This window comes from Hirundo rustica, chromosome 5, assembly GCF_015227805.2.
Source record: "Hirundo rustica isolate bHirRus1 chromosome 5, bHirRus1.pri.v3, whole genome shotgun sequence".
Classification (NCBI taxonomy): Eukaryota; Metazoa; Chordata; class Aves; order Passeriformes; family Hirundinidae; genus Hirundo; species Hirundo rustica.
In genome coordinates this window covers 26,501,868-26,520,118 of record NC_053454.1, presented here as the reverse complement: position 1 = coordinate 26,520,118, position 18,251 = coordinate 26,501,868, and the positions used below count along the sequence as shown (strand labels likewise).

The 18,251-nt window shown below is 40.6% G+C and overlaps 1 protein-coding gene across 1 annotated transcript in view; it reads left to right on the top strand.

Annotated features, from left to right (window-relative positions):
* The window catches only part of SCFD2 (sec1 family domain containing 2), a 190,830-nt gene that overhangs the window by 166,185 nt on the left and 6,394 nt on the right, over window positions 1-18,251 (top strand). Inside the window, exons 6-7 of the mRNA XM_040065280.2 lie at window positions 9,765-9,910; window positions 13,441-13,575. Coding sequence (XP_039921214.1) covers window positions 9,765-9,910; window positions 13,441-13,575 — 281 coding nt within the window. The remainder of the gene's footprint in view (window positions 1-9,764; window positions 9,911-13,440; window positions 13,576-18,251) is intronic.

The window sequence follows — 18,251 nt, the reverse complement described above, 5'->3', positions numbered from 1 at the left end:
CTTCTCTTCAGATCCTTTCCACAGTCTCACTTCTTTCATTTTGTTTTTCATCCAAAATATGCTTCGTGCTGCCTGTCTTGTCTCTGGTATAAAGCAGTTTCAAGTTAAAAAGTAACAGAAAGTGGGATAATTAATGCAATTCTTTCCTTCTAACTTGCATTTTTTATTTCTTTATTCTTGTTCTTCCCGGGTTTTTTACTTGCTTGCCTTTTCTTGTTCATCCACAGATGATAAAATGTTGGGCTGTGTATTTATGATCTCTGCAAAGGGTAGTGCAGTTTCAATGGGTTATGAGTGTAGATGAACCCATAAAGCTAAAAAAGTCTTCTGTGAAGGTACTTTTTATAGGATCTTATCCTCAATCAGATGTGACCTATTCCCAAAACAAGAAGTGTTATCTTTTGAGGCAGTATACACCAACGATTTCAAATGAAATAGTTTTACAGCAGGTGATGAAAAATACAAACAACTACTTAAACCAAAGCTGGAGAGAGAAATAGGCAAAAACCTCTCCTTTTTTTTTTCTGGCTCCAAATGCAATATGGGTTTTGCTTAAATATTTCCATGAGATTCATGAAGAGCAAATGCCTCTGCAAAATATGGTTTTTGTAATCTTATCAGAGACATAATGCTTATTCTACATAACATAATCACCTATACTGTAGTCTAAGTTATCATTTACCTTTTCACCTAAATGCAAAGCATTTTAGTATCAAACTGTGGTAGGTAACAGATAATACACGTTGTTTTTATACTAAAATTAAATTGTTCATGATTCATAGCTTCAAAAATTGACTCATGCATCCCAAGCCCACATGTACAACGTTCTGCTTTAAGATAAATGAGTATCTGTACCAACACTGGCAGTTTTTCTCTGTGTATTCTTTAGAGAAAGATCTGAAACACAGTAACTTCATATTAGGTCATTTATTCAGTAGATCAAGTACAGTACCAGAGACAGGGGTTTGTCTCCAGAGGATCTGTTTCATGCACAGCATGCAATATGGTTGAGCTGGTAACACAGAGTAGATGCTGTGCATGGATTAAACCACACGAGCTCCTTGTCATGATCTCCATTCATTGTGATGGTAGGAATTGAGAGGGCTGTGCTTCAACATGACTTCTCATCTGTCTGCAGAATAGGGACACCTGAGCCCTATGTTCACCCCTGGCACGTGTGACCAGTTGAAGGACTCATGCCTGGCTTCTCTGCAGCTCTCCCAGCAAAGCTGGGACACCAGAGAGAATGTAGCTCGTTCTTAGTGTGCGTGGTACCACTGATGGTGGCGGGACAAAACAGCTCCAGTGAGGGATAAGTTTTGTCACAGTGTGAATGCAGAAATTTTCAGTGTTCCAGTTCTTCGTCCTTTTGTCCTTGGTCATGTGTGATGTGGAATGTGGCAGGTTGCCATTAAAGTAGAATTTCTGATTTCGGTGTGGAGAGTTGTGGCTGTTGCTTTCACTATTATGTGTTTAAAAAGGGGTTTTCATGTTATGCCCTTTACTGTAAATATTTCTGGCTTTTCTCTGGAAGTTGTTATACTTCAATTATCCTCACTTGCAGGATGAAAGAACAGTTATTCTGTCCTTATCCTTTTTATCCCCATATTCCATCTCAGTGTCCAAAGCGTTAATGTCCATTTTCAGGAGAAGCAGCATCAGGAACAAAAAAAAGTATAATATGGTCCTTGCCCAGAACAAGCCCTGGTCTCCAAGTCTCCAGCAGAGCATCACAAGCCACATTTCTCGGCTTTTCAGCATCATAAACTTTTTCACACACTCTAGTCAGCTTTGGGCTACATTTGCTGAGGCACAGCATGTCATGGTTCTTGCACTACTGATGGAAGGACAAGAGAAGGTCTTGTGCAATCTGCCAGGTAGAAAATTGTTCCCTCTAATGACTTGTCTGGTCCTTGATAGTATAGAAAGAAGCGAAGCCTTCCTTCCTCCTCCTAATGCCCGTAGCCCCTGGGGGATGTTCCACTTGACTTTCTCTTCTCATCAGCTTGTGCTCAGCAGGCTGCAGTAAGTCATAATTCCCTCAGCAAACCTGCTCTGAACTGAGCCTGGAGTTAGGTTTTTATTTAGGCAGTAGTAGTACCTGACGTAGCTAAGTCTAAACTGCAATTATTCTATCGTTTTTTTCTATCATTAAATATTGCCCACTGAATGCAACCTAGGTGTCCATTGTCTTTGTCTGTTTTCAGATGGCTTTTCACCTGTGCCATAGTATACTGGGTCAAGAGGCCTTTTGGAAAAGATAATTATACATAGCATTAGAATGTGATTGGTTTTGTTTTTCTGTTAAAAATGTTCTTTGTTTCAGTAGCTGATAAATAGATTACAATAATTAGTTTTAATTGTCGTCTTATGTTTTTATACATCTACATTATTATATAAAGCTGCCTACAGTAGTTTGTGGATACTGTGAGTCCTGTGAGTTTGGCTCAGAACTTAAACCGGGAAAGAAAATATCTGTAGGACATTTCTCCATTATCATCATTCTTAGATCCATGAGTTAAAACAGGTTCCTCCACTTTTTCAAATTCTAGGTATGGCCATTGTTTTCAGAAGGAAGCATTTTCCAGTTATGTCCAGTCTGCAAGCCTGATTTGGCAGTTTGAGGAATACACAAACAAATTGGACAGTAAATGCAAAAAACAGTGTTAGTATAAATTTTCATTGTCCAAGGAAAAAAAAATGGAAAACTCAAATAAAAATACTGAAATACTTTATTTTGTTATTGCTTTAAAAGTATGATTCATTTAAATTGACATAAAGGAGAAAAGTTAATTAAGAAAATAAGGACATTTACAGATCTTGCCGTGTTTTCCGGATGTTCCCTTCTGAATACGAGTGGGTAAAGCATCTAGACTCCTATGCATGTGTGGGCTTCTGGTCAAGGCAGCTGTGCAGAACCAGTCCTGGTAGTACTGGCTGCCTCACCTGCTGCTCCCTGCACACAAGGCTCACCCCTCGTCCCTAGTCCTTCACATACGTGGTACCTCTTGGAGTACCTTGTGGATAAGGTGGGAGGCAGCAGATCCAAGGGTGAAACTTCACAGCATTGCTGGGAGTTACTGGCTAACGCCCCACCTGAACGGAAAAGACGTCCTTGACAGGAGTAAAATCGGTCCTTGCCACAGGGCAGCCACCAGCCTGAAGACAAAAAGAGGGTATCTGAGAATAATTTGCAAAAGACTGAGCAAGGACTTTGGATCATATGAGTCCTGGGCTGGTATGTTCTAAAGCTCTATATTGTTTAGTAAAACCTGGACTTTTACTGAGTTCTTGCAAGAACATTATTGGAACGCCTTATTGGACTTACAGAGCATTTACCATTAGCTTTATTAGCATCTGTGGGTTTTTAATTAAGATATGGGCAGCTTGAGGGAACAACTGAATGGTTCCCTAATGAATTTGTTGCATTAATTTCCTTCAGAAAGCACATCTGAGCCTAACATAAATTCCTCCTGAAATTAATTCATGTAATTTATTGTAGTAAGTTCTGTAGTTTTTCCCTGTAATTTTTCGCTGAATTGACAGGTTTAATTTCATGTAACATGGGAATCGGCAGTACCAAGCTTGCAGTGCTTCATAAAAGTTGATATTACATGTTGTGCTGTTGGAATTTGTCAAGAAGAAGGCAATAAAATATTCTTGTAGAATAGAAACATCCAAATGACAGATATTAAGGCCAAAATTAAAAAAAACAAACAAAAAACAACAACAACAAAAAACCCACAACAACAACAACAAACCTACTCTCCTAAGGTAGCTCTTAAATCCATATTTAATCACACAGGTAAGTGGCCAGATTTTTACATGTGTAGCTTTAGAGCTTGAGATCCAGCAAATTACTTATCCACATGGGCTGTGTGTCCATTGTACACTAAAGAGCAATTTCCAGAAGAGGGTTCAAAGACTTGATGCCAAAACCAACCTTTCTGAGCAGAGTGCTCCTCAGGGAACTCCAGAGCTTTCAGGATGTGTCCCTATGTAATGAAGATCAGATAATGTGCTGAAATGACCTTCGAGACATACATGTGCAATCCCTGGATGCTCAGCACTGCTTGAGTGTAGTTGCATATTTAAAAGCTGAAGCAGAGATATAAGATTTTAAATTCAGTTAACTCCTTAAAAAAACATCCTGGGCTTTTTTTTTCAAATGGGAGATGTTTGTTGTGCTGAGAATAAAACTACAAATTGCATCTTTGTCGGTCACAATGCTGGCTTCCGTGGTTTCCTTGGAAGTGGATCAGATGCACTCTCCTCCTGCCATAGACACCAGATCCATACCATCACTCGCACTGCATGGTGCTGGTGACTGCCCCAAAACACATCACTGTTTTCATCCTCCACATGCCAATCAGATCATAAATTCAATTTATAGAAACACAGAGCTTTGATTTTTGATATTGTGTGCACTTTTCCTCCCTTTTCTAATGTTTTTTCCCATATGCTGCTATTCTGTGCTTCCCTCCTGCTCTCTATCTTTTCTGCCTGCTGGCTTTTGCAGTTCCAATTCTGGGCTGCATCTTAAGGAGTATGGCCATCAGGTTGAAGGAAGTGATTCTCCCCTTCTGCTCTGCTCTTGTGGGACCCCTCCTGGAGTGCTGCAACCAGCTCTGGGATCCCCAGCATAAGGATATGGAACTGTTGAAACAAGTCCACAGGAGGGCCCCAAAGTTGATAAGGGGACTTGGACGCCTCCCCTGTCTGTGAAGACAGGCTGAGAAAGCTGTAGCTGTTCAGCCTGGAGAAGAGATTGTTGTGTGGAGACCTCATAGCAACCTTCCAGAATCTGAAGAGGGCCTACAAGGAAGCCAGAGAAGAACTCTTCATCAGTAATTGTAGTGGTAGGACAAAAAGTATCAGGTACAAACTGTAAGAGGGGAAATTTAAGTTGGATATTAGGAAGAAATAATTTACTGGGAGCATGGTTAGACACTGGAACAGGCTGGCCATGGAGGCTGTGGATGCCCCACCCCTGGCAGTGTTCAAGGGCAGGGTGGATAAGGTCTTGTACAACCTGGTCTAGTGAAAGGTGTTCTTGCCCATGGCAGGGCAGTTGGAACTAGATGATTTTTAATGTCCATTTCAACCCCTTAACATTCTGTGATTCTGTGATTCATTGCTGTGTGGACTTGCAGAAGGGTCACGTCCAGGACTGGGAAATCCCAAATTCGCAGTCTGGCAGTGATGCTAAACTCTTGGACACCGTGGAAGAATTTAGGTCTCTTCTGGTGCAAAAATGACTTGCCTTTGTGGGATTAGAGTGGTTTTGCAGCCGTGTGGTCCAAGCTGAGTTCAGCCTCCCAAAGCCACAAAGGGTTGAGGCATGACTGGGGCAAGGAGCCGTATCAGAAGACAGAGGGAAAAGGAAGGGTGAGAAAAAGGATTGAATTGAGATGATACCTTAGAAATCTACTCTGGTTGCTGGTAGGAGGTGGGAAACGAGCATCTCAAGGCTGTGGATAGGGACAGGTTATCTGTGGAGGTCTGTGCCTTGCCTTCCCCAGCTGATGAGCTCCTTCCCCTCTCTGCTGGCAGCACCAACACTCTGCTTTGCCAGGGCGCCAGCAAAATGCTCATGTTATTTTTTTTTATGATGTGAGCTGCCAGCAGCTCAGACTTGGCTGTCCATCCAACACCACATGTGCTCTGGCTGGGGATGCAGAGGACAGAGTGAGCACAGAGCAGGGACCCACTCCAAGCTCCAGGATGGATGTGCTGCAGGAAAGATGTCACAGGCACCGCTGTGTCTGTCCCTTCCGGACGCTCTCTTCTTAAGGGCTGTAGAGCACACCTTTCTTCTGAAATCTCCCAAACTAAGATGGAATCAATTACAATTTTTCACCTTCTGCTGATGTAACTATAGGGAAATTGCAAATTTTTTGTTTTCTGGCCTGTCCTTCTTTGTCAGGCAGTGTCACACTCGCTTAGCAGCTTCACTTTCTAGATGCATCAGAGAGCATCAGACAATTCAGTACCAATCAGATTGAAGAATAAAGAGTCAAATGCATGGCAGGATCCATAGGGAAGAAAAGTAACAGGAGAATGATACAAATTACATCCTAGTTTTGGGGTTTATATATATATATATATATATATATATATATATATATTATCATTTTTTTATTTTTTTTACCCTGGAAAAACCAGCAACTATCCATGTCGCTGTATACATTTGTACCTACTTTTGCATAAAACATCTTAATGCACAAGTATACCAAAACTATTGTAAAACATATGGCTCTGGCTATGCATATGTAGGTCCTTAGATTTATCTGCTAGAAAAAGAAGGGCCCCCCTTGCTGTGCTATCATCTAAAGTATAAAAATAGAAGATTTTAATTAATTTAGTATCATAGTGCTGTATTTTGAGTTCTGACCTTCAAGGAGCCCTTTATCTCTCTTGTTCTTCTGTCTTCTGCTGACAAGCATATTAACTCTGCATATCTAGAAAATAATGAAATCCTGCATAATGAAATCCTGATGCTGAATTTTTCTCTCCCTCAAAGTACAAGTTTTCTGGTTTAGCCCATGATTCAGTGTGTGCCTATGAAATGGCTTGGTTACTCTGCTGGCTCTGTTCCAGGGTGTGCAGGTTTTATATTGGTTTATTTCTGTAAAAGAAACAAAGAGAGCCTAAGGTGGAGAGAGCTGAAGTTAATACCAATAAAACAGAGTGGAGTGGTAAATTTTTAGCTTTTCTAAATTTTTAACTTTTTAAGAATCATAGGCCTAGTGATGTTTCTGAATTATCAAAGTCCTTCACAAAATGTTGATAATTATCATACTGCTTTAGAGAAAGAATGTATTTGTTTATAATGCCTTAATGTATACCAAAAGAGACTAAGCACAGTGAAAGGTTTCCTGAAACTCAGGTCTGAAATTCTCATTTGTTACATTTTTGGAGGTAGAGGGGGGATTATCAATCACATGCTGCTCTATAATTATAGATCCCGTGGGTTCACAGTGCTCATGTCCTTTTCTTAAAGCATTTTCCTTCCAGTTTCAGAAATCAGTAGAAAAGCTGGTCCTCTTTGGTTCCTGGGTCACCCAGTACTGCAGAAAACAGCATCTCCATTCATTCTCCTTTTTGCAAACTTCTTGTGAAAATGGATTAATTGTGGTACTAATGGTTATGCAGATGTGTTGCTTAAGAGGAGATGTACTTTATCTCATGAAAAAGTTCAAGTCTCATCCTGGTAGACACTGAATGCAGCTCCTGACAGACTCATTTTCCTCAAATTTTGCACAAGTGGATGGGAGAAGAACAGAAGCAGTACCAGTGAGGATGGGCACAACTTACTTCAGAACTAGGTTGTGTTCTTTAGAATTTTGAATCCTCTGCAGTTAGCGGTGATTTTCTTTTTCTCCACAACTGGGCTTCTTCAAGTCCAACAGGAAATCCCCAGGTTTTATTTAAATGCCTTTTCCCATATATAAAATAGGGCTTGAGATTCAAAAGAATTCATTCAGCATGCTCTCTGAATGGCATTTAACTTCCCAAGAAAAAACAGAAACAGGAAGTTTTGTTTTAATTGGTACATGAGCTGTGCAGCAGCTAATGTATTCCACCTCTTCACTCTTGTAAAAGGAGCAGATTTCTTGGTAGCGTGAAGTGAGCAGAGAGGAAGGATTGTGTTCTGCTCTCCATATGCCGCAGAGCCCCATTTGCAGGGAAGGTGTGAACGGGAGGTGATTTGTAGCTGCCTGCCACTTGTAAAGAACAAGCTTCTGTTGTTCTCCAGGCTAGAAAGAAACCTGGCTCCCCTCTATAACCCTAGTGCAGTGCAACAGGTAGACGGCAGCTTTCTGAGATTTTAATTTCAACAATAAGGGATTGTAAGGAAAACTTACTTTTTCATTTACATTTAAAAAAGAAGCAGTGGATGTCAAGCTGGAAACAGATATCCCTGGTTTCCTCAGACATGATATTTCTTGATGGAAAGTCCCAAGAGAGTCACATTTTAGAGAAACTTTGAAAGTACACCTCTTTTCCCTCTGTCGGGCCAGCCATAAACAGCCAGACTGGATCTTAACTCCCAGATCCATCTCAGGGTCCCAAACTGGGTCCAGCAGAGCCCTCTGACGCGGAGATTGGGAATGGATATTGGCGCCTCCCTGCTCCAGTGCTCCCCAAAATACGCTTTTGGTTTTGCCAGAAGGCACAGCTGAACACAGCCCAGTGCACCACAACTCCCACACCTCTCCTCGACAAATGATATTCAGACAAATGAAAGCTCAGTGTCTAATCAACCATCTTGTAGGAATATAGAGCTCTATAAGTGTATGCGTGTGTAGGCATTTATATTGTATATATGTTTTACTGTGCAGAATGCAAAGGGATGGAAGTAATTCAGATTCACTGTCAAATATTCCCTGCATATTTTGAACTTACCACCTTTTTAATTGATTTTTTTGTTTGTTTGGGGGTTTTTTTGGGTTTGGTGGTTTTTTTTGGTTGGTTTTTTTTTTTTTTTTTTTTTTTTTAGTACATAAGGATTCTGTCCTTTGTCAGGTGCAGAGGAAAGTTTGATCAGGGCTCTCCTATCCAAAAATCCAGGTGCCTTCTTGAAAGTCTGGGGTGCCTGTTTTCAGTGCCAGTGCAGCACAGTGCAAGATGGACCTGCTGAGAGACCCTGCCCTCTCAGCAGGAATCTGCATAAACTTTATGGAGGTTTGCTGGTGCAGGTTTGGTTTCTGAACTGGAGGATGGACACAGAAGCCACCACAGCAGCATCCCTGGAGAAGACAATAGCAATAAGCAGGAGTGAGCGTGTTGGTGCGAGCGTGTGGGGGGTTTTTTGTGATGGATTTTCTGCCACAGGGATGAAGAGTCAAGCAAGAGAGGCAGGCAGAGATGTCAAGAGGACTGACATCTAGAACTGTGTTGACAAGGCAATAAAAATATCAGGTGACCCACTTACCTCTCACTTGGCTAATTCTCATCAGCAGTGGAGCTGAGAAAGCATTTCTTTCAATGCTTCTGTGCAATTTAGGTCCTGTGGTGAGGGGGATGGAGCCAAGACTAAGAATTCCTTTTTTCCAAGGCACTGTCTGGCCACCCAGAGGGACATTTTAGGTGGTCCTGTAATTGGAATTCAGCCTTAGTGGAAGATAAGCATTATACCTTAGCAGAAGTGGATTGGAAAAATACATTAGAAGTAATAACTCTGCCATTTGGAGAGATAAGAACTTTTTTTGTGACAATGCAGCTCTTTCCAATGCCTGGCTGACATTTCTGCTGTATTTAGCACAGACTCTTCCATATTTCTTGTCACAAAGGTAGGAAAAGGTAGCAGACTGCCAGCCGACTGCCGGGAGGAGCAGTTCCCTTCTTCATGGCTGTTTACCCAAGCAGACCAGCAAACCAGCTGGCTCCTTTCCACATAACAGGGGGCTCTTCTTTGGGGTCTGCTACCTTGGAACCTTCTGTTTGCTGTGAAGAGCAAAATGTACTCTGTGCTGTTGACAACGCTGTGTGACTGAGGTTACAAAGAGAGACACCTTTCCCTTTGCCTGCTGTCCAGAATTTTTGCCTTCTTGCTTATTCACAGAGACTTGTGCCGTGCTGAGGACATGCTGTCTTACAAGCCCCTGAGTTTCTAGAATATAATACAAAATATGAATATGAATCCTAGAATATGAAAATAATTTTAAATTTCCCTCCCAGTTAGTCTTTTCCTACTGTTTATTATCAAAACACATGAGCATTTTTCACTCACTCAGCTGTGTGTTTCTTTATTTCTTTAGGCTGCGATTCGTCACTGACCCTGACATCTCAGAAAGCCACAGATGCAGTGGACGGTATCTTTCGGTCCCTCAGGGATATCGCCAGAGCCCGAATGCACATGAAACAGTTTAATTCCATACATAATCCAGGCAGCAACACCCACCAGGCAAGTGTAGCTTTCTTTTCGCTGTGTTTGTTGTTTCTCTAGCATGCTGTCAAAATTACAGCACTAATTTTGTGGATGTGCTAATCCTATACACATTCTACCCCTGAAGAAGATACTTAAGCATAGATTTTATAATTGACCTAGTCATCAAAAACTTCCTTGAGTCCTTTGTCCAGACTCAGGCATATGGATATCACTGTCAGCTCCGAGGAAGACGTTTGGGCTTTGCTCTGCAGCACTGTGGAATGACATGAGTGCCTGTGAAAGGCAGGGCTAGGTCAAGATGGCTTTCAACTTAGACTGCTCAAGGCAGAGTGAAGCAGGATGTCTGCATCCATATGGCAACTATATTCTTGTTGTATTTTCTCTCCTGTCCCTGTAAGCATGACAGACAAACCTGTTTGTAAATAGGTGACAAATACAGCTTCTGTTTCTGAAAAAGGAGCATATGATCTATGGTAGTGCTTTAGGTCACTAATGGACAGTGGTTTTCCTTCTCTCTGTCTCACCTGAAGACTTTTTTCAGTTCAAAATACAGTTTTATGGCAGAAAGCAGTGATTTAGAGAGATCATAAAATATGATTCTAGCCTTGAGCCAGAAAAAAATCCTTCCAAACTCCTAACGGGGCTGTAGACCAGCAAAGGAATGTAGATCAAATTAAGCATTGCTTTGTAAGAACATGAGTGTTGCAAAATGTCAGTGGAAATCTAAGGTGAAGGAAACCTGTTCCTGAAGTCTTCTAGCAGTTTGGATCACTCTGGTGTCCAAAATGGGGAAGATTGTTAAATATTTAATACAGTTCAGTGCAGCGGCAGTGAGATGAAAAAAAAAAGTTTCCTGGAAGCATAATTAGCATCAGTACATCTTTTGGATGTGATCCACTTTGCTTGCTTAGGGATAAATGCTGGAACACAGCAAGGGATATATTAACACCTTGTAGCCCCTTAATCTAGTCATGCAACGGATTTGGTTGCTTGAGTAGGGCAAACCTTATGCTGAGGGGAGTCCAGGAGATTTATAATAGTAGAAATAAGCAGGCAGTATGTGATTGTCCATGATACTTAGAACCCTCTAGAAATGGGCCTCTCTTTTGACTGGCAGGTGTTGTGTGCGATCAGTTTAGCTCCTCAGAAGATGTAGGGTCTGTCCTGTGACCACACTCATCGCCAAAACTGCTTAGTGCTGTGGGAATGCATTTAGCCTCCACATACATTTTCACTTTGTCTGTTAAAAGCTGGGAAGCCTCCATTTCTTCTTAAGACTCATAAAAACATTTTTATGGATAAGTAACTGGGAATTGGATAGCCTCTTAGAAGGACTTTTTGTCATATTGTAGTTTGTATGTCTTACATAAAATGATAAATGTTTTCATCAGGTTATCAAACTAGTCCATGTAGTGACCATGCAAGAACAGAATTGGGCCTGTTATTGAAATTACTTTCATCTTGATACGTTTCTGCCTTCCTCCTTCCCTTCCTGCTTCCCTTCTTCCATCCCTCAGTCTCCTTTTCACATTCTCTCTCTTTCTCCCTCTGTTTCTCTCTCTTCTCCCCTTTATAATCTTGTATGGGGTGTGTCCCGTAGCGATTGAGGTTTATATGAGATAGAAACCAATGCAGTTGTTGGGGGTTGTACAAAAAACAAAACAAAGCAAAACCAAAAACAAACAAACAAACAAACAAACCCACAAAAACCCACAAAACCCCTAAAAATATAGTAGATTAATTTCAAGTCATAAAAGATTTTTAAAAATATTTGAAACCATTATACTTTAAAAAGGTAGGTAGGGAGGCAGGTAGGTGATCATACTCTCTGTATTTTAGTATCTATGTAGTCTGACAGTTCTTTTGGGCACTGAGTTTTGATGCTGAAAATTCAGACGTGCAAAATCATAGCACATTTTTGATGTCTTTCGTACATGGTTTTGTCTGAATGATATTTTTCATTTCAGTCGGATGATCTTTTTCCTTTGATTTTGTGGAGTAAGCCTCTCTGTTAAACTGTGATTTGATCTCTGCTCCAAAAATATTTCACTCCTAATGTTTTTCTGTTACTCATTTATGAAGATATTAAACAGATTTTTATAAATAGGACTTCATGCCTGCATGTGTATTTTCAAACAGTTGTTTATTGCGTGACTAGATTTGACAGAAATCTTGACATGTTCTAAAAGATCCTGCAGCTCATGTCTGCTGTAATTTGTTTTGTTGGCTCAACTAAAAATTATGCACATGTTGTGAGAAGGATTAGATGAGTTTTATAAATCTTTGTTGACAGGACTGTATTAAAAAAACATAAGCTTTGTTTCTCACTCTAAAGTGCTGGATGAAAAACATTTCTTTAATGACTCCAGAAAATTTTAGTTTCAAGCCAAGTGGTTTGTGCTCTATTTTCCATCCATTTTTTACTATTCTCTTGCAAGATGTCTCTTATAGATATCATCTTTGCAAAATTAATTATGTTACACTTGATTCCCCTAAGTAATCTAAGGGATGATATATACCTGGGGTGGTCCCAAAGCCAAATTTTCTCAAGCTGCTCGTTTTCTAAGACGGTTGCACTTTCTGAAATGATCGTGGTTCTGTTGCAGTTGGGACAAAGTTAAAAGCAGTAGAACGAAGTTCCATCTGTAAACCAAGCAAACTTGGATTTTCATTGAAAATCTTTCCATTGGTTCCTAGAAGTTTTATCTTAAAAACTTCTTCAGCATATCAGAGAGTATTGGAATTGGAATGGTATTGGAATGTGGAGATTATTATGCTTTTGCTTCATATCCACCCTGGGTTTGTGGATCCTGAAGAGGATACAAGGTTGATCCTTTGGGAGTAGACCTTCCAGCATGATGACAATTTCTACCTTTACATTTTCTACTTCTCCTAGTCCCTAACTTCTCTGAAGCTTTGACATTCACAGTAATGGTGGGGTTGTTTCGCCTGTTTTTCAAAAGTCTTCCACAGGTGGAAGTATTATTTGGAGTGCCATGGCCATGGAAGCTAAGGAACTAGCAGAGTTAAAGACTCCTTAGCTCTGCTCTCCCATGAGGGACAAACAGGCAGGTTGGCCTCTTCCCTTCCCTGATGGTATCCAGACTTCAGTGGGGACATGACACTTGGAATAAGGCAGGAGTGGTCAATTTTAAAAAAATCCCTGTTTAGGTGTTTGTAAAATTATTAAGACGGGAATGAGATTTGGGTGCACAATGGGCAACAGAGACTCATCTGTATGGTTATCCATTTCTGTATTACCTCCAAAAAGATTCCAGAGAAAGTAGAAGTCCCCCCTTTCTTCCTTGTCTCTCTTTACGGATATAATACAAATGGGGCAGAGTAAATGTGTGGCTCTCTTCCAGTCGTTTCAGTCCGATGCTGTGCTGGTGCACACCGTCTGCAGTCAAGGTTACAACATCTCTGAATGCTTCTATTTCTGGGATAATTATTTCTGTAACCTTTAGTAGAAATGAAATATTTAGAATTGTGGTTGCACTGAGTCTAAACAGGTTAACTCACAATGGGTTGTTCTCTTTGTGCAGGCTTCTTACAAACCTCTGCTGAAACAGGTGGTGGAAGAGATCTGTAATCCTGACCGGCCCGATCCTCTTGATATTGAGCATGTTTCATCAGGCCTCACTGATCTCCTTAAAACTGGATTCAGCATGTTCATGAAGGTAAACCAGCCTTCCCAAGCTCATCTGTAAGATTTTCCTGAGGTCAGAGCATCATGCAGTATCATCAAACCATGCATCATGCAAGTCATCAGTAGCTGATTTTATTATACTGTTCAGCAGAACTTAAGGGGAGGTTGGAAGAGTTAAATCCTTGAAGGCGGGCTGGGAATAGTTTGAGGCACCACATTGCAGGTACAGTGCAGACAGGTAGCACCTGCTGAACAAAGCAAGAGAAATGGAGCAGACTGAACATCTAAATAAGGGTGATGGTGGACACCAAAATAAGGGTGATGGTGGACACCAAAATAAGGATGATATATCTGGGAAGAGGCATTGTGGTTTTGCTAAAGGGAAATCCTACCTCACATAGCTTTTGGACAACAAACAAATTGATAAGTGAGTGTCAGTTCATAGTAACTACCTGGCATTCCAAAAGGCATTCCACATGGCACCTCATCAAAGGACTTTAAGGACACTCAGCAACCTTGAGAGAGGAGAGAACTACGTATGAACAATCTGGTCTCACAAGGATTGGAGGAGGAGCTCCGTATTCAATACCTTTTATATAATTTGATATGGTTCAACTTGTACCATAGGGGGAGGAAGAAAGCTCGTAAGTTAGAAATTTCTTTGTGGATCCTCTTAGGATGTTTTAAGACAATCATTCTACGAGAATTTACTCTGCCTCACAAGTTAGCCCATCTAAGTGTCCACTAAATATTTACAAAGTTGAAATGTGGGGTAGCCAGCACGCTGTACATTCAGCCTTGTCTTACTGCATATCCTGAATCCTCGGTTGAAAACAACCTTAAATTCACATCAAACCACATCAATACTCTGGTTATGAGTACAGTATATTTCAGTACTGTGCCCAGTGTTTTTCTTTCAGTTTTACAACCACCACCTCTCCGCTTGGAAGAGACATTAACAAACTGCGTGAGGCAGTGGACACAAGTTGCGGCAAGAGAAATTCCAGCTGAATAAAGCAAAAAATTCTAACCATAAGAGTGGTTATGTCCAGAGAATTCTCCATCTCTGAGATACTCAAATGTTAACCAAACAAAGCCCTGGGCAACCTGATATAATTTTGAAATTGGCCCTGCTTTGGGCTGGGAAGTGAACTAGATGAGTTACAAAGATTCCTTCCAACTTGATTCTGCGAATCTGTGGTAATAGAAAAGAAAAAAAGGGGTTTTTCTCTTTTGTGAAAATTCCTGCTAGACCTGCATTTAGAGTCAGGTGACAAAAATAGTTTTGACTGTTTTATTGGTACTAGTCTAGAACTTAGTATCAGAATAACAAAGTTATTTTTCTGTTATTTCAAAGAAAGGTGGTATTGAGCACATAATCAAGTAAGCCTAAAATCCAGTGCTTGTTTTCAGGAATCTGTTTCCACAGTTGAAATGGATTTCCAAAATACATTGTTAGGTTCCTAAATTGAAATTCTCAGCTCTTCACAGCTAATTATAAAGCCCTAAGACAACAGAGGATACATATGGAAAAAGTGACCCAATATATCTCCATTCTTGTGTCAGAACTGAAAAATTTATGCCAACACTCCAAAAATAGTAAAATTAGGAAAAAAAAAAAACAAAAACAAAACACATTCCACTATCAAACAAAGTAACCAGGCTGGTACACCCAAGTAATTTGTTTTTAATTATTGGTTTCATTTACCAGTAATTCTCACAATTCTATTGATTTCATTGTATTTGTTTATTGCAGAATTTTTAAGCAGGCTTAAAAAGAAAAAAAAAAAAAAAAAAGAAAAACTAATATAAGGACTTTGGAAGGTGTAAATGGTTAGATGGAGACACTGACACCTTTAACTGGTTTGAGGACTAATCTATATCCTTTTAGAAGACGTGTGTGTGGGTGTGAAAGAGAGACATAAGTAGTTATGGCATTATATACCTGTAAGTGTATCTTTCCTGGTAAGACAAATATCCTACTATAATGAATATTTAAGAGATGAGCAAGTGAACTTTGTGTGGGAAAAACATTTCATAGGCATCATCACATACTTCACAAATATGTGTCCATGCTTGCTCCCTTCGATTGTAGCCTGGCTTGCTGGCATGTGTTCAGTTGTTGCATGAATGAGTGTCTGACCAGCCTGTATTTCTGACACAATCACACCATCAGCACAGTAATTATTTTGTGAGCTTCCTTATTTTTGTTTCTTTCTCAATGCCTGAACATAAATGCCAACTCACATGAAAATACTTTGGTGAGTGCCTCAGGTGTGTTAGTTTAGGACAGACTTTTAAAGATGCCTCTCATCCAGAAGTTGTTTGTCTGGCAGATACGTTTGTTTTGAAGCTATGGGATGGTGAAGGGGAAAAGTCCCTCTGCCTCAGGGACTCGTGTTTTGACTGCTGCTCCTGTGTTCACAAGTGCTTTATGATGAACTGAGCTTGCTATCACTGATACCAAGTGCCCTACACAGCAGCCTAGTCTCTGGTGGTTGACATGTTTTCCTTTTTCCAGTTATTGAGCTAAATAGATTGGTTTCTGATTAGTCACAAATACCAGAATCATCAATGTTGCTGTTTTTGTTGGGTGAGTTACAGAACAATGAACTGTTGCTTTTGCTGATTTTCCTCAGAAAAAACTGTGGGTTTTGAGTTGCCATGAGAACAAGTCTGTCCTCTAATGCCTTCCTGTTTCAATTTTAGAGTTTTATTGACTGCTGCCACCCTGTTTTACCACCTCCTCTCACTCTTTGCTCCACACAGGCTCATGCACCAGCAAAGAGCCCTCTGACCACCAGCATCCTGAGCATACCCTGTATGGTGAGCTCAGAGCTGGGGAGAAGACCCTGATGTCCTACTGGGACACTCTGCTGCCTCAGGGCACCATCCCCCCCTTCCTTTGGGCTCTTTCATGTCAACATAATAGTTTTGAGGCATTTTTGGTTAATCTGTTGAATTGGCCTGAGACAGCTTTCCAAATTTTTTTTTTTAATTTATGGCATTTTGAATTGAACGTGAATTTCCATTGGGGATTTTGGCAAAATTCAGATTTCACAGTAAATTCAGAGGCAGTGGAAATGTCCCAAATCAACCAAACTGTAGAACGATCCCAGAAGATACATACTGCTTTTGTTGCAATCCATTTCAGTTCTTCTTTATCACTGAAATGAGTTGTGTTTAGCTACACCCAGCCAGTTCCTTCAAAAGAGAGAGTCTTGGGTGGTTGTACTATCAAAGAAAAAAAAAAATATTGGCAGAAACTTGCATTCTTAACACAGCCAAATATTTTGTACCGAAGTATTGTCCTCCTTCAAAACACTTACACAAAGCATAACAAAATTACAGATTCCAAGACCCTTTTCATTTCTGTTTTAATTTAATTTAGAGTTTGCATGCCTAATAGTATTTTTAATACGCATTTCTGGAATTTGTGGTTTGAACTTTAGTCTTCTGAAAAACAGTAAGTTTTATATAGGCACCATGTGTTTGGATCTAGGTTTATTTTGACTGAAGGAAATGATTTGTCAAGACATTTTCTCTTTAGCATTACCCCGAAAGCTCATGTTTTCTGATTCTTATACCGAGCGTCCTTTCAGTGTGCCCAATGTGCACAATAAACAATGCATGTTTATTATGAGTTTGTTTTTGCTAGGAAAGATATTAAGAATCATAGAATCCCAGAATCACAGAATATTGTGGGTTGGAAGGGACCCACAAGGATTATCAAGCCCAGCTCCTGGCCCTGCACAGCACCATTCCCAAGTATCACAGCATGTACCCAAGGGTACTATCCAGGGAGGCGTGGTGCTGTGACCACTTTCCTGGTGAGCCTGTTCCCGTGCTCTGGAACTGTAGTATATATGCTATCTGTGCCATCAGCTCAATGGAGATGGCCAGCAAAGTCAGGGTGAGTAAGAGAATAAATACCCGGCATGCAAATAGTCAGCTCACTAATACGTCTGTCAGAGGCTTTTGCACTAGCTTCAAACACTCAGGGATTCAAGAGCTCCTTGCCTGGGGAGCAGCACTGAACAGGGAGCCCCATGGAATCAAAGCCAGCTAGCCTGGAGAGAGAACATGGCATCTCCCTGTGCTGGCTGCAGAAGGAAGAGTCCTTGCTGAAGGTTACCAGGCAGAAAGCCTGACAGACCTGCAGCATGAAAACGTGCCAAGAGACTAAATACAGGAAAGCCACAATAAGGAAGAGAAGAGCTGTACCCCCAGGAGCCACAAGGATCAAAGCAAGCTGCTGTGGTGGGGAAAGCAAAAGAACCCTGCTCTGCCCAACATTCTGCCGAGTGGATGCTGTTAAAAGCCTACACTCATGCAAGGAAAGGAGGCAGAGAGTCTAAAAAGGAATTAAACTATTTTGTCACTTTTCAGAGCCAAGCATGTGGAGTGTTTCATGCTCCAGGGTGATGTGACAAGAGCAATTGCATGGGCTCTGTTGACATCCCTCCCAAAGACTGGATCAAGGTAGTGTCAGAGGAGTGTGTTTTCTTGAGAAGGAAACTGTTTGCTAGGAAACAGCAAAGTCCTCAGACTCCTAGAAGCGTCTAAGAGGAAATTGATGTGAAGCATCACCTTCACGTTTAAAATTAAAATGCAGTTTGATAAAATCTTAACTGAAGTGGAATGTTTGTGCCATTTTAAAGATAATCAAGGAAAAATGAAATAAGGTTTTTTTTGTGGAGCTAAAGG